The sequence below is a fragment of the Scyliorhinus canicula genome, chromosome 2 (assembly GCF_902713615.1).
Source record: "Scyliorhinus canicula chromosome 2, sScyCan1.1, whole genome shotgun sequence".
NCBI lineage: Eukaryota > Metazoa > Chordata > Chondrichthyes > Carcharhiniformes > Scyliorhinidae > Scyliorhinus > Scyliorhinus canicula.
Genome location: NC_052147.1, coordinates 221,731,943 through 221,746,599, shown reverse-complemented (window position 1 = coordinate 221,746,599; position 14,657 = coordinate 221,731,943). Strand labels below are relative to the sequence as shown.

The 14,657-nt window shown below is 52.0% G+C and overlaps 1 protein-coding gene across 3 annotated transcripts in view; it reads left to right on the top strand.

Annotated features, from left to right (window-relative positions):
* cd302 (CD302 molecule) overlaps window positions 1-10,261 on the top strand; it is a 63,444-nt gene extending 53,183 nt beyond the window's left edge. For 2 of the 3 annotated variants that reach the window (XM_038789640.1, XM_038789638.1), the window contains 2 exons: window positions 7,496-7,528; window positions 9,886-10,261. In XM_038789640.1, the coding sequence (XP_038645568.1) occupies window positions 7,496-7,528; window positions 9,886-10,088 (236 nt within the window). In that variant the 3' untranslated portion in view covers window positions 10,089-10,261. The remainder of the gene's footprint in view (window positions 1-7,495; window positions 7,529-9,885) is intronic. The other variant, XM_038789639.1, reaches the window with a different exon arrangement.
* The last annotated feature ends 4,396 nt before the right edge of the window (window positions 10,262-14,657 follow it).

Here is a 14,657-nt window from a genome sequence, read left to right as displayed (position 1 = left end):
GAGCAGAGGGGCTGGCAAGCCTGAAAGCCAGTGTGGGGGGTGCAGGTGATCTAAGAGAGTGGGGGTGGGGTGCTAATATGTCAGTGGGGGTGGGGTTCTGATGTGTCTATGAGAGTGGGGGTGGGGTGCTGATGTGTCTGTGAGAGTGGGGGTGGGGTGCTGATGTGTCTGTGAGAGTGGGGGTGGGGTGCTGAGTGTCTGTGAGAGTGGGGGTGGTGGTGCGGATGTGTCTGTGGGGGTGGGGTGCTGAAGTGGCTGGGAGTGGGGGTGGGGCACAGCTGTGTCTGAGAGTGGGATGGGGTGCTGATGTGTCTGTGAGAGTAGGGGTGGGGTACTGATGTGTCTGTGAGAGTGGGTTGGGGTACTGATGTGTCTGTGAGAGTGGGGGTGGAGTACTGATGTGTCTGTGAGAGTGGGGGTGGGGTACTGATGTGTCTGTGAGAGTGGGGGGTGGGGTACTGATGTGTCTGTAAGAGTGGGGGTGGGGTGCTGACGTGTCTGTGGGGGTGGGGGTACTGATGTGTCTGGGAGTGGGGGTGGGGTGCTGATGTGTCTGTGAGAGTGGAGGTTGGGGTGCTGATGTGTCTGTGGGGATGGGGTACTGATGTGGCTGGGAGTGGGGGTGGGGCACAGCTGTGTCTGAGAGTGGGATGGGGTACTGATGTGTCTGTGAGAGTAGGGTGGGGTAACTGATGTGTCTGTGAGGGTGTGGGTGCTGATGTGTCTGTGGGGGTGGGGTACTGATGTGTCTGTGAGAGTGGGGGTGGGGCACTGCTGTGTCTGTGAGAGTGGGGGTGGGGTACTGATGTGTCTGTGAGGGGGGGTGCTGATGTGTCTGTGGGGGTGGGGTACTGATGTGTCTGAGAGTGGGGGTGGGGTACTGATATGTTTGTGAGAGTGGGGGTGGGGTACTGATGTGTCTGTGAGGGGGGGGGGTGCTGATGTGTCTGGGAGTGGGGGTTGGGTGCTGATGTGTCTGTGAGAGCGGGGGTGGGGTGTTGATGTGTCTGAGAGCAGGGATGGGATGCTGATGTGTCAGTGGGGTGGGGTGCTGATGTGTCTGTGGGGGTGGGGGCACTGCTGTGTCTGTGAGAGGGGGGTGTGTGTTGATCTGTCAGTGGGGGTGGGGTGCTGATGTGTCTGTGAGCGTGGGGGTGGGATGCTGATGTGTCTGTGAGCGTGGGGGTGGGGTTGCTGATGTGTCTGTGAGCGTGGGGGTGGGGTGCTGATGTGTCTGGGAGGGGGGTTGGGGTACTGATGTGTCAGTGGGGGTGGTTGCTGATGTGTCAGTGGGAGTGGGGTGCTGATGGGTCTGTGAGGGGGGTGCTGATGTGTCTGGGGAGTGGGGGTGGGGTGCTGATGTGTCTGTGAGGGGGGGGGGTGCTGATGTGTCTGGGAGCGGGGGGTGGGATGCTGATGTGTCAGTGGGGGTGGGGTGCTGATGTGTCTGTGAGAGTGGGGGTGGGATGCTGATGTGTCAGTGGGGGTGGGGTGCTGATGTGTCTGTGAGAGTGGGGGTGGGATGCTGATGTGTCAGTGGGGGTGGGGTGCTGATGTGTCTGTGAGAGTGGGGGGTGGATGCTGATGTGTCAGTGGGGGTGGGGTGCTGATGTGTCTGTGAGAGTGGGGTGGGGTGCTGACGTGTCTGTGAGAGTGGGGGTGGGGTGCTGATGTGTCTGTGAGAGTGGGGGTGCTGATGTGTCTGTGAGAATGGGGGTGGGGTGCTGATGTGTCTGTTAGAGTGGGGGTGGGGTGCTGATGTGTCTGTGAGAGTGGGGGTGCTGATGTGTCTGGGGGTGGGGTACTGATGTGTCTGTGAGAGTGGGGGTGGGGTGCTGATGTGTCTGTGAGAGTGGGGGTGCTGATGTGTCTGGGGGTGGGGTACTGATGTGTCTGGGAGTGGGGGTGGGGTGCTGATGTGTCTGAGAGTGGGGGTGGGGTGCTGATGTGTCAGTGGGGGTGTGTGCTGATGTGTCTGAGAGTGGGGGTGGGGTGCTGATGTGTCTGGGAGTGGGGGTGGGGCACGGATGTGTCTGAGAGTGGGGGTGGGGTGCTGATGTGTCAGTGGGGGTGGGGCACTGATGTGTCTGAGAGTGGGGGTGGGTGGCTGATGTGTCTGGGAGTGGGGGTGGGGCACTGATGTGTCTGAGAGTGGGGGTGGGGTGCTGATGTGTCAGTGGGGGTGGTAGGTTTCTGATGTGTCAGTGGTGGTGTGTGCTGATGTGTCAGTGAGAGTGGGGTGGGGCACTGATGTGTCTGAGAGTGGGGGTGGGTGCTGATGTGTCTGGGAGGTGGGGGTGGGGCACTGATGTGTCTGAGAGTGGGGGGTGGGGTGCTGATGTGTCAGTGGGGTGGGGTGCTGATGTGTCAGTGGGGGGGGGGTGCTGATGTGTCTGTGGGGAGGGGGGGGTGGGGTGCTGATGTGTCTGTGGGGGTGGGGTGCTGAATGTGTCTGTGGGAGTGGGGGTGGGGTGCTGATGTGTCATGGGGGGTGGGGTGCTGATGTGGTCTGTGGGGATGGGGTGCTGATGTGTCTGTGGGAGTGGGTGGTGGGGTGCTGATGTGTCAGTGGGGTGGGGTGCTGATGTGGTCAGTGGGGGTGGGGTGGGGTACTGATTGTGACTAAGAGTGGGGGGTGGGGTGCTGATTTGTCAGTGGGGGTGGGGTGCTGATGTGGTCAGTGGGGGTGGGGTGCTGATGTGTCAGTGGGGTGGGGTGCTGAGTGTCTGTGGGGGTGGGGTTGCTGAGTGTGTCAGTGGGGGTGGGGTGCTGATGTGTCAGTGGGGGTGGGGTGCTGATGTGTCAGTGGGCACGGTGGTGGTACTGATGTGTCTGTGGAGTGGGGTGCTGATTGGTCAGTGGGGTGGGGTGCTGATGTGCTTGTGGGACATGGGGATGGGGTGCTGATGTGTCCAGTGGGGTGGGGTGCTGATGTGTCCGGTGCGTGGGGTGGGCGGTGGCTGGTGCTGATGTGTTCTGAGAGTGGGGTTGGGTACTGATGTGCCTAAGAGTGGGAAGTGGGGGTGCTGATGTGGTCTGGGAGTGGGGGTGGGGTGGTGATGTCGTCTGCGAAGTGGGGGTGGGGGTAATGATGTGTCGGTGGGGGTGGGGTGCTGATGTGTCTGTGAGGAGTAGTGGGGTGGGTGTTGATGTGTCAGTGAGAGTGGGGGGTGGGGTACTGAGAGTGTCTGGGGGTGGGCTCCTGGTACACCTCTGACAGCCAGGTGGGATGTCATGATGGGGTTTAGGATGCTAGGAGTGTTTGGAGGATGGGGGGTCTCTGAGGTTCTGTTTGGGGTTGCTAGTGGAGTCATGTTGGGAGCTGGGGAGTCTGTTTGGGGGTTGGGGGTGCTGGGGAGTCTGTTTGGGGGTTGGGAGTGCTGGGGAGTCTGTTGGGGGGTGGGGTGCTGGGGAGTCTGTTTGGGGGTTGGAGTGCTGGGGAGTCTGTTTGGGGTTGGGAGTGCTGGGGAGTCTGTTTGGGGTTGGGAGTGCTGGGGAGTCTGTTTGGGGGTTGGGAGTGCTGGGGAGTCTGTTTGGGGGTTGGGGGTGCTGGGGAGTCTGTTTGGGGTTGGGGTGCTGGGGATCTGTTTGGGGTTGGGATGCTAGGGTGTCTGTTTGGGGATTCGGGTGCTGGGGAGTCTGTTTGGGGGTTGGGGTGCTGGGGAGTCTGTTTGGGGATTCGGGTGCTGGGGAGTCTGTTTGGGGTTTGGGGTGCTGGGAGTCTGTTTGGGGGTTGGGGTGCTAGTGAGTCTGTTTTGGGGGTTGGGAGTGCTGGGAAGTCTGTTTGGGGGTTGGGAATGCTCGGGAGTCTGTTTGGGGTTTGGGGGTGCTGGGGAGTCTGTTTGGGGGTTGGGGGTGCTGGGGAGTCTGTTTGGGGTTTGGGGGGTGCTGGGAGTCTGTTTGGGGATTCGGGGTGCTGGGGAGTCTGTTTGGGGGGTGGGAGTGCTGGGGAGTCTGTTTTGTGGTTGGGGGTGCTGGGGAGTCTGTTTGGGGGTTGGGGGTGCTGGGGAGTCTGTTTGGGGTTGGGGGTGATGGGGAGTCTGTTTGGGGGTTGGAGGTGCTTGGGGAGTCTGTTTGGGGGTGGGGGGTGCTGGGGAGTCTGTTTGGGGGTTGGGAGTGCTGGGGAGTCTGTTTGGGGGTTGGGGGTGCTGGGGTGTCTGTTTGGGGATTCGGGTACTGATGTGTCCTGTGAGGGTGTGGGTGCTGATGTGTCTGTGGGGGTGGGGTACTGATGTGTCTGTGAGAGTGGGGGTGGGGCACTGCTGTGTCTGTGAGAGTGGGGGTGGGGTACTGATGTGTCTGTGAGGGGGGGTGCTGATGTGTCTGTGGGGGTGGGGTACTGATGTGTCTGAGAGTGGGGGTGGGGTACTGATATGTTTGTGAGAGTGGGGGTGGGGGTACTGATGTGTCTGTGAGGGGGGGGGGTGCTGATGTGTCTGGGAGTGGGGGTGGGGTGCTGATGTGTCTGTGAGAGGGGGGGTGGGGTGTTGTTGAATGTGTCTGAAGCAGGGATGGGAGCTGATGTGTCAGTGGGGGTGGGGTGCTGATGTGTCTGGGGGGTGGGCACTGCTGTGTCTGTGAGAGTGGGGGTGTGTGTTGATCTGTCAGTGGGGGTGGGGTGCTGATGTGTCTGTGAGCGTGGGGGTGGGATGCTGATGTGTCAGTGGGGTGGGGGTGCTGATGTGTCTGGGAGTGGGGTTGGGGTACTGATGTGTCAGTGGGGGGTGGTGTGCTGATGTGTCAGTGGGAGTGGGGAGTGGGGTGCTGATGTGTCGGAGAGTGGGGGTGGGGTGCTGATGTGTCAGTGGGGGTGGGGGGCTGATGTGTCAGTGGGGTGTGTGCTGATGTGTCTGTGAGAGTGGGGGTGATGTGTCTGGGGGTGGGGTGCTGATGTGTCTGAGAGTGGGGGGTGGGGCACTGATGTGTCTGAGAGTGGGGGTGGGGTGCTGATGTGTCTGGGAGTGGGGGTGGGGCACTGATGTGTCTGAGAGTGGGGGTGGGGTGCTGATGTGTCAGTGGGGGTGGGGTGCTGATGTGTCAGTGGGGGTGGGGTGCTGATGTGTCAGTGGGGGTGGGGTGCTGATGTGTCTGTGGGGGTGGGGTGCTGATGTGTCTGTGGGAGTGGGGGTGGGGTGCTGATGTGTCAGTGGGGGTGGGGTGCTGATGTGTCTGTGGGGATGGGGTGCTGATGTGTCTGTGGAGTGGGGGTGGGGTGGCTGATGTGTCAGTTGGGGGTGGGGTGCTGATGTGTCAGTGGGGGTGGGGTGGGGTACTGATGTGACTAAGAGTGGGGGTGGGGTGCTGATGTGTCAGTGGGGGGTGGGGTGCTGATGTGTCAGTGGGTTGGGGGTGCTGATGTGTCTGTGGGGTGGGTGGCTGATGTTCAGTGGGGGTGGGGTGCTGATGTGTCAGTGGGGGTGGGGTGCTGATGTGTCAGTGGGGGTGGGGTGCTGATGTGTCAGTGGGGGGGGGTACTGATTGTCTGTGGGAGTGGGGTGCTGATGTGTCAGTGGGGGTGGGGTGCTGATGTGTGTGGGAGTGGGATGGGGTGCTGATGTGTCAGTGGGGGTGGGGTGATGATGTGTCAGTGGGGGTGGGGTGGGTGCTGATGTGTCTGAGAGTGGGGTTGGGGTACTGATGTGACTAAGAGTGGGAGTGGGGTGCTGATGTGTCTGTGAGAGTGGGGGTGGGGTGTTGATGTGTCATGAGAGAGGTGGGGGTGGTACTGAGGTCTGGGGTGGGCCCTGGTACATCTGACAGCCAGTGAGTCCGTGATGGGTGCTAGTGAGTCTGTTTGGGTGGGGTGTTAGTGAGTCTGTTTGGGGGTTCGGGGTGCTGGGGAGTCTGTTTGGGGGTTGGGAGTGCTGGGGAGTCTGTTTGGGGGTTGGGAGTGCTGGGGAGTCTGTTTGGGGGTTGGGGGTGCTGGGGAGTCTGTTTGGGGGTTGGGGGTGCTGGGGAGTCTGTTTGGGGGTTGGGGGTGCTGGGGAGTCTGTTTGGGGGTTGGGAGTGCTGGGGAGTCTGTTTTGGGGGTTGGGAGTGCTGGGGAGTCTGTTGGGGGTTGGGGGTGCTGGGGAGTCTGTTTGGGGGTGGGGGTGCTGGGGAGTCTGTTTGGAGGTTGGGGGTGCTGGGGTGTCTGTTTGGGGATTCGGGTGCTGGGGAGTCTGTTTGGGGTTGGGAGTGCTGGGGAGTCTGTTTGGGATTCGGGGTGCTGGGGAGTCTGTTTGGGGGTGGGGGGTGCTGGGGAGTCTGTTTGGGGTTGGGGTGCTTGTGAGTCTGTTTGAGGGTTGGGAGTGCTGGGGAGTCTGTTTGGGGATTCGGGGTGCTGGGGAGTCTGTTTGGGGTTTGGGGGTGATGGGGAGTCTGTTTGGGGGTGGGGGGTGCTAGTGAGTCTGTTTGGGGGTTGGGAGTGCTGGGGAGTCTGTTTGGGGATTCGGGGTGCTGGGGAGTCTGTTTGGGGGTTGGGAGTGCTCGGGAATCTGGGGGTTGGGGGTGCTGGGGTGTCTGGTTGGTGGTTGGGAATGCTCGGGAGTCTGTTTGGGGGTTGGGGGTGCTGGGGTGTCTGGTTGGGGGTTGGGAGTGCTGGGGAGTCTGTTTGGGGATTCGGGGTGCTGGGGAGTCTGTTTGGGGGTTGGGGGTGCTGGGGTGTCTGGTTGGGGGTTGGGAGTGCTGGGGAGTCTGTTTGGGGGTTGGGGGTGCTGGGGTGTCTGTTTGGTGGTTGGAGGTGCTGGGGTGGCTGTTTGGGGGTTGGGAGTGCTCGGGAGTCTGTTTTGGGGTGCTGGGCATCTGGGGGTGCTGGGGAGTCTGTTTGGGGAGTTGGGGGTGCTGGGAGTCTGTTTTGGGTTTGGAGGTGCTGGGGTGTCTGTTTGGGGGTTGGGGGTGCTCGGGAGTCTGTTTTGGGGTGCTGGGGGGTTGGGGGGTTGGGGTGCTGGGGTGTCTGGTTGGTAGTGCTCGGGAGTCTGTTTTGGGGTGCTGGGGCGTGTCTGGCGGTGGGGGTGCTGGGGAGTCTGTTTGGGGGTTGGGAAGTCCTGGGGAGTCTGTTTTTGGGGTGCTGGGGAGTCTGTTTGGGGTTGGGGGTGCTGGGAGTCTGTTTGGGGGGTGAGGATGTTGGTGAAGATGTTAGGGGTGGGGCCACTGGTGAGCCTGAGTGGGAGGGGGTACAGGAGAGTCTGAGGGGTAGGGGTGCTGGCGGGTCTGAGGGGTGAGGATGCTATGGGGTGCTGGTGGGTTTGTGAGGGGTGGGAGGGGGTTGGTGAGCCTCTGGGGGGGGGGATTGGGTGCTGAGACAGTGCAGATAAACTAGGGCATTGCCTCAAATTAGGGCACTATTAGGGCATGCAGCTGCCAGCCGTCTGCCGCCCACCATGATTTATTTGTAGCTTTACAGCTTAATTTGTAAACCCATTGAGAGTCACTGGTGAAAACCTGAGCATTACTGTGCTGCATCCAACATGTAACTTCACTCTTAAACTTATGTATGTTTTTATATTTTTTCTAGTAGCTGTGCCTGATGGAGAAAAATGTTCAAGTGGTGAGTATTTTTTATATTTGTTCATGCATGTGGACTTTGCTGACTGGGCCAGTATTTATTGCCCAACCCTCTGGGCATTTAAGAGTCAACCACAGGGGATGATGTGATGGGAGCAGCTGCCGTTTTTGCAAGCTCCACCTCTGCTCATCTTTCAGTCTTGGTTTTTATCCTTGTGAACATTTCTTTTATGTCTTTTCTCGGTTTACGTGGCTTTTTACTATGTTCCGATATTAGTTGGTCAATGTTTCAGCCCTTTTAAGTTGAGACAATATGCTTTAATCCTCGTTGCTTCATGGTGACTGGAAGGAATGGGTGGGCTGGTTCTTGGTAGCGCAGCTGCCTTTGAAAGTTCCCGCCCTGACGGTATGGTGCACCACGACGGTTGATGGCTGCTAGCGATAAGGTGATCCATCTGACAGTCTTGCTCTGTGGTGCAGGATGTTAAAACCCAAATTTAAGAGTTGCAAGGTGTTCTTGATAGAGGTGGCAACGGGGCACAAGAAGGTTCTTGTAATAGAGAGAGTATGGTCTCTGGTGGAAACCCGGCCTGCGCACAGTTGAGTTCCTGTTGCATGGCCGGCGTCCATCCTAAGGGGTTCGGGTGAGGATGTAGAGGAACCGATGAGAAGCCCGGTCGTGCCTGGTGTCTTTGGTCAGGTGGCAGATAGGTTCGCAGCCGAGTTTGAGAACTCGTTGCCATGTTTCGGGAATCTCAAATCTGGAGGCCTGGGTAGCTCAAATGAAGAGTGCTCTCCATTTCAGGTCCTATTTTATCCTGGATGTCTGCCTTTCATCTTACGCCAGTAGAGTGGTCTTTATACTGATGATTGCCTTGTTCCTCATTTATTATCCTGGACTTTACTCCCGATACTCATGTTGTCTGCTAATGTTGTCAATTTATCCGTTTGCAGGGTAGATAAGTATTGCTACTCCCAAGATGTCCTTCATTGTTGGTTATCCTGATTTAATAAGGTTTTATCATCTTAGGCTGATGTTGATTTCAGGATTTGTGCAATTTCTTTCTCCTAAAAATCTCCTTGGGAAGAGGATAAGCAGGGAGAAGGGTGGAGGGTGTGGGTGGTAAAGGTTAGTTCTGTCCTTGCCATCCAAATTCTTGATGACTCTTTGTCAAAGCTAGGGCAAGACTCGAAACATTAGCTCCGTTCTCTTTCCACAGATGCTGTCTGTACGCTATACTGCTGCTCTTATTTCTGATATTCTTGTGCTGCAGTGATGAAGTTGGTGACTAATCATAGCATCCAACGCTATCAATAGTCTGAACAGATCCAGAATCAAGGAAAACAGCAGTTTCAGAGATTTTTGGGAACCATATGTCCAAAGTCACCAGTTCCCTCTCAAAGCAGGCTGCCCTATTACATTATGTCTCAAGTTATTCATTTACTGTATACAGTGAATTATTTTTCTGAATTAAAAATCTATCCAACTTGCTTTTAAATGGGTCACCATCCTCTTAATGTCAATGCGGCTTGTGCCCTGTAAATGATTGCAATTCAACGCTAATAGGATTGTGGGTGGCAAGACTGGCACAAAAATAACTGGCAGCTAATAGGGTGAAACAATTTCCAGGAACAATCCACTAACAGCTAAAGTGAAATTCCAGAGCTTCATTGTTCCCTTTCCTGGCCCCTAAAGTTGACTGTCATGCCAGGATCATCAATCACCTCTTTAACGGGGTTCTCTATGACATTCATTCCCAGCCCAGAATGACTCTGACAGGAAATCACGATAACTCAATAAATCTAATAATTTCACATTTACTATTCAGTTCAATGCAGTTCATTTCATGTAAGTTAATTTCATGGCTTTTTATTGCCTTCGGCAGTGCTAACGATGAAGTAGATCAATTCATTCAGAGAAACGTGGAGAATCAGAAACATATTTACTCTGCAAATGCCTGGATTTTATATAAATTCATAATGGTGACCATCATTATAATGAAGCAACTTCCCAGCAGTTTCTGGCTCCATGTGATGCACTGGCATGTGCTGTAAAACTATGGTTTACCAGTACAGAATACCCAGTATTAGCATCAAAAAAGGTTTAGCATTTAACCCTTTATATTAGGAGATCCTTGTTAGCTTGTATCTAATCTTTTGGCTCCCTTTCAGAATATGGTTGCTTTCAGACTGGAAAGGCTGCCCGTAGACAGAATATTCAGTTTCAACTCACAAGCTTAATTAAATAGCCACATCCATGTTATCATTGACACTTCATTACTTCAGATGACAAATTAACAGTGATCATACAATCTTGTCCCTCATGGGCCAGAAAGATTGTAATAATATATTACTTTATTAGGTCCAAATGGTTAACAAATGTATTTTTTTTTGTTGCAGACAACAAAAATAATGTATTACCAACAGCATTAATCGTCACAGCTGCTGCAATTTTGGTGATAATTTCAATAGCCACGTGGTATGTGGTCAAAAGAAAATGTCTTGCTGCAAATGGATTTAATTCCATCCAGTATAATCCAACAGATCAAGTTACAGATGACAGTATTCTGGTAGAGAATGAAGAAAGAGAATATGTAGCATAGTCTTTTTAATCATGACATGGTATTAAATGCTGATAATGTAATTGCACAATAAATGATGAAACAGAGCTACATTGCCATTTGCTATGCATCGTTCAACCAAATTTTTAATTTTTGATATATTCAATTCATGTTTTTATCTTACAGTTATTAAAGGCAAGAGTTTTAAACAGTGACTAAAGAGCATTGCTTGGAATGTAAAACCTGATGTTTGAAATATATCAGTCACATAATCTTAATAATTTAGCAAACTATCCGCTTTTATCACGGTTTGATTTAATGGGAGTTCCTTAAGGTTTCGTATTTTAAAAAATCACTGTCAATTTAAAGATTTAAATCAACAGGCAAAGGAAAGCCTGTGAACTCAGAATAGAATTATTTATCTCATATTTTTGTGCATAAGATATGCCTCACTGGATTTGCATAAACTTTTTTTTGTTTTTTAAACAGTTTTGACCAGAGATTAACATGACAGGATAAAATAGTTTTGTCTTTTAAAATGTGTAAATGTTGGAATAATTTTGTTTTTAAATTGTATAAAGCAGCTCCTGTTACATTATATAGTATTTAATAGCTACATAGAGATAATAATCATCATGTATTCATTGTTTATCACATATCCTTGTTGATGGAATGGCACAATGGTATTTCAGGCCTGCAAATTGGTGTGGGAGCAACTGATAGTGACTCAGGCTCAAACTCCAAGATTGCATATTTGCACAGAAACCGTAAACCAGTGGTCTTGATTACTATTAAAAGATAGTAAGTCTTTTCAAAGCTGAAGATGCTGAGGAAGATAGTAGGTCATTATCATTTGCTGCGTAAAAAAGCTTCTTCCACACATCTTCCCTGTATCTCTTTCCCCAAACCTTGGAATAGTGGCCTCTGGTCTATCTATGTCTTGTTATAGTAAATTTATATCATCTTCACTGTTTGCCATTCTTCCAAGTTTAGTTCCAATATCATATCAAATATCTATATCAAAAAAGCACTGTCCCTTGGGGTATACCACTGTCTGTCATCCAGCACTGAATAATAACTATTTACAATGACTTGCTGTTTTCTGCCCTCAAGACATTTTTTTTGTTCAAGCTGGCCATGATAGAACATAGAACAGTACAGCGCAGAACAGGCCCTTCAGCCCTCGATGTTGTGCCGAGCATTGTCCGAAGCTATCCCACTCCCTGTCATTCTGGTGTGCTCCAGATCTTCCGATTCATGAGGCTCAATTTTGTTAACAACCTTTTTATATGGTACATTGTCACATGCTTTCTTAAATTCATATAGACCATATACCATTGTCATCCATATAGACAACATCAATTGAGGGGTTGGTTTAGCTCACTCGGCTAAATCGCTGGCTTTTAAAGCAGACCAAGCAGGCCAGCAGCACGGTTCGATTCCCGTACCAGCCTCCCCGGACAGGCGCCGGAATGTGGCGACTAGGGGCTTTTCACAGTAACTTCATTGAAGCCTACTCGTGACAATAAGCGATTTTCATTTCATTTCATTTCATTATACCCATAACCCAACAACCCCCCCCCTTAACCTTACTTTTATTAGGACACTACGGGCAATTTAGCATGGCCAATCCACCTAACCCGCACATCTTTGGACTGTGGGAGGAAACCGGAGCACCCGGAGGAAACCCACGCACACAGGGGGAGGACGTGCAGACTCCACACAGACAGTGACCCAGCCGGGAATCGAACCTGGGACCCTGGAGCTGTGAAGCATTTATGCTAACCACCATGCTACCCTGCTGCCCCTATCTGAATTCTCCGTCTGTATATCCTAACAGGCGCCGGAATGTGGCGACGAGGGGCTTTTCACAGTAACTTCATTGCAGTTTTAATGTAAGCCTACTTGCAACAATAAAGATTATTAAAATTTATTAAAATGTGTGAACAACCCACAGCAAGCACTCTTCATAGCTTTCACCTCAGTTAGTTTTATATCTGTCAGGTGCTGCTTCTTTCTCCTGTTTGCTCTCTTTTGGCTTTAATTTATTGTCTTCAGGTTTTTTTTGTAGTTTCACTGTGTTCTAGAGGTGGTATTGAAACATACAAAATTCTGAAGGTGCTAAACATGATAGATACTGAGAGATTGCTTTCCCTGGCTGGGGAATCTAAAAGACAGGGATGTAGTCTCAGGATAAGGGGTCAATTATTTCGGACTGGGATGAAGAGAAATGTCTTTTGCTTCTCGTGTTTTTATTAAATATATTCCCTTTTTTGATATAGGATGCTTCTATGGCCCCTTTTATTATTTGTTTCCTACAGAGAAGAAAGGATTGGCAACCTTAGAGGTACTACGAGTGTGACTTTTTTTTAACAAAAACGTTCCAATTAAGGGGCAATTTAGCATGGCCAATCCACCAATCCTGCACATTTCATCATCAAACCCCCATGCTGTCCTCAGTTTCTCATGGTTAAGTATTTCAGTATATTGCTGTCAATCTGGCAGAGTCTAAAGCCGAGGGTCCCACACTAATAACCTGTTGGAGTTTCACTAAACTGGGTGTTATACCTATGTTATGTAAACAGGAGACAGTATAGCCCACTTGCAGTTATATAAGAATGATTCATGAAAAATAATACCACACAGAAAGAAGCCATTTTGTTCTGTGGCTGTCAGTTGTTTGCAAGAGCTATCAATTAGGACTGTTTCCACATAGCTTTTTTCAAATGAATTTTATTGCAAACACGTGTAAAAACAGAAACATATATAACAACTAACTCCACAACCTCACAATCCACAGTTGTACAATTTACCAACCCTACTTCCGCCCCCCAATCCCCATGCGACGAACAGTTCCTCTAAACATTGTCATGAACAACCTCCACCATATCTCGAAGTCCTCCGCTGATCTCCTCAATTCAAATTTGATCTTTTCCAACCGCAGACAGACATACAGGTTCCCACCCAGGCCCCACCCTCAGCAGTGTATCCGACCTCCAATTCAGCAAGATCCTTCGCCGGGCAATTAGAGAGGCAAAGGTCGCAACATCGGCCCTCCTTCCCTCCATTAGCTCCGGCATTTCCGATACCCCAAAGATCACCACCATTGGGTCTGGCCTGACCTCCACCCCAATAGTTTTAGACAACTGATGTGTTGGGTAAACTGGGTCTATGTGGACTGTGTTTGATGCAGTGTAGAGAGAGACAGGCTTCCAACACTTGATGAGATGCAACACGATTTTATTTAACATCTAAACTATATTACATGCTTAACTGTGGGTTGACACTATGCTGACTTGACTGGAGACCTGAGGCGAGCCTGACCAGACTAACTGACTACCACATGGCGTTTGTACGAGCTGCTGCTCACGGGCTCTGACTGCCTCAGAGGCTGGATCCCGAGAGAGCGGGAAAACTGGTGCCCTCTGGCTTTATAGTGGTCGTGTCCTGTCTGGTGATTGGCTGCTGTGTTCTGTGTGCTCACTGGTCATCATGTGTGTCAATCACTGCCTGTCTGCACTTCATCATATACATGGATGTATATTATGACATCTGCCCCCCTTTTAAAATAAAAAAAATTGTGTTCAGGTAATAAATAAAGAGGTGTGCGTGCGTGAAGATGTGTACAGGTACTTGACTATATACAGAACATGCTAACTTATATACATGGGAAGGTGTCTAGTGCAGATAGAGGGCAGATAACACATGAGAAAAAAACAATATGTACATTTTGGGAGGGCCACGAAGAATCCAGCACTAGTTTTCAGGATACAAAGAAATAACATTTATTTACAATAACATATATATACAACAGCAGCAGCAACTTCCCTTGCTGCTCATTCCTCTCTCTCCCTGGTTCCAAACTGGCCGGCTCTATTTATGCAGGGAGTCTGCTAATGATTTCTCCCCCCCCCCTCATTGGGGAAGCTCATACTCCCACAGGATTGAGGGATTGTCATTAGTCCCCAGCCAATGGTAAGCGGGCAGGTTATAACATACCTCCCCCCCCCCCCCAAAGTCCAAGGAATCCACCGAAGACCCTGGCAAAGGAGGCCGTTGGACTCGTTTTGCCGCAGGCCGGACACCATTTGCACGAGGCACTGGATCGGGCGGCGTGTAACGAGATGGAGACCAGCACTTCCGTGATGAACGGCGTAACAATTGTACATCCACGGCCCGTGGGCCCGAGGAGTCACCCTCTGAGGTGCCTTGTGTCTCCATCTTGGAGTCAGAGTCTGCTGCCTCCGTCATCTCGGCGTCTTTATCTCCACATGATTCTGTCACGACCTGCGCAGGCTTTGAGTGAGGCACCAGAGGAAGATTGTGAGGAATACTTTCCATTGTGTCTGGTCTCTGCGGCTGTAGGAATGAGCTCCTGGGGAGGGGAATCTTTGGCAGGGATAGTCTTCTGGACCGAACATGGTCTACGTGTTTGCGCTGGAGACGACCCTGGGCTTACACCTGGTAAGAGATAGGGCCCGTTTGGCGAAAGATTACGCCAGGGACCCACTGGGCACCATCAGCAAAATTCCGAACCAACACTGGGTCACTGGGCGTAAACTGCCGAATCGGCCGATGCCGAGAAAAACCATGTCCCTGCCGTTCTTGTGT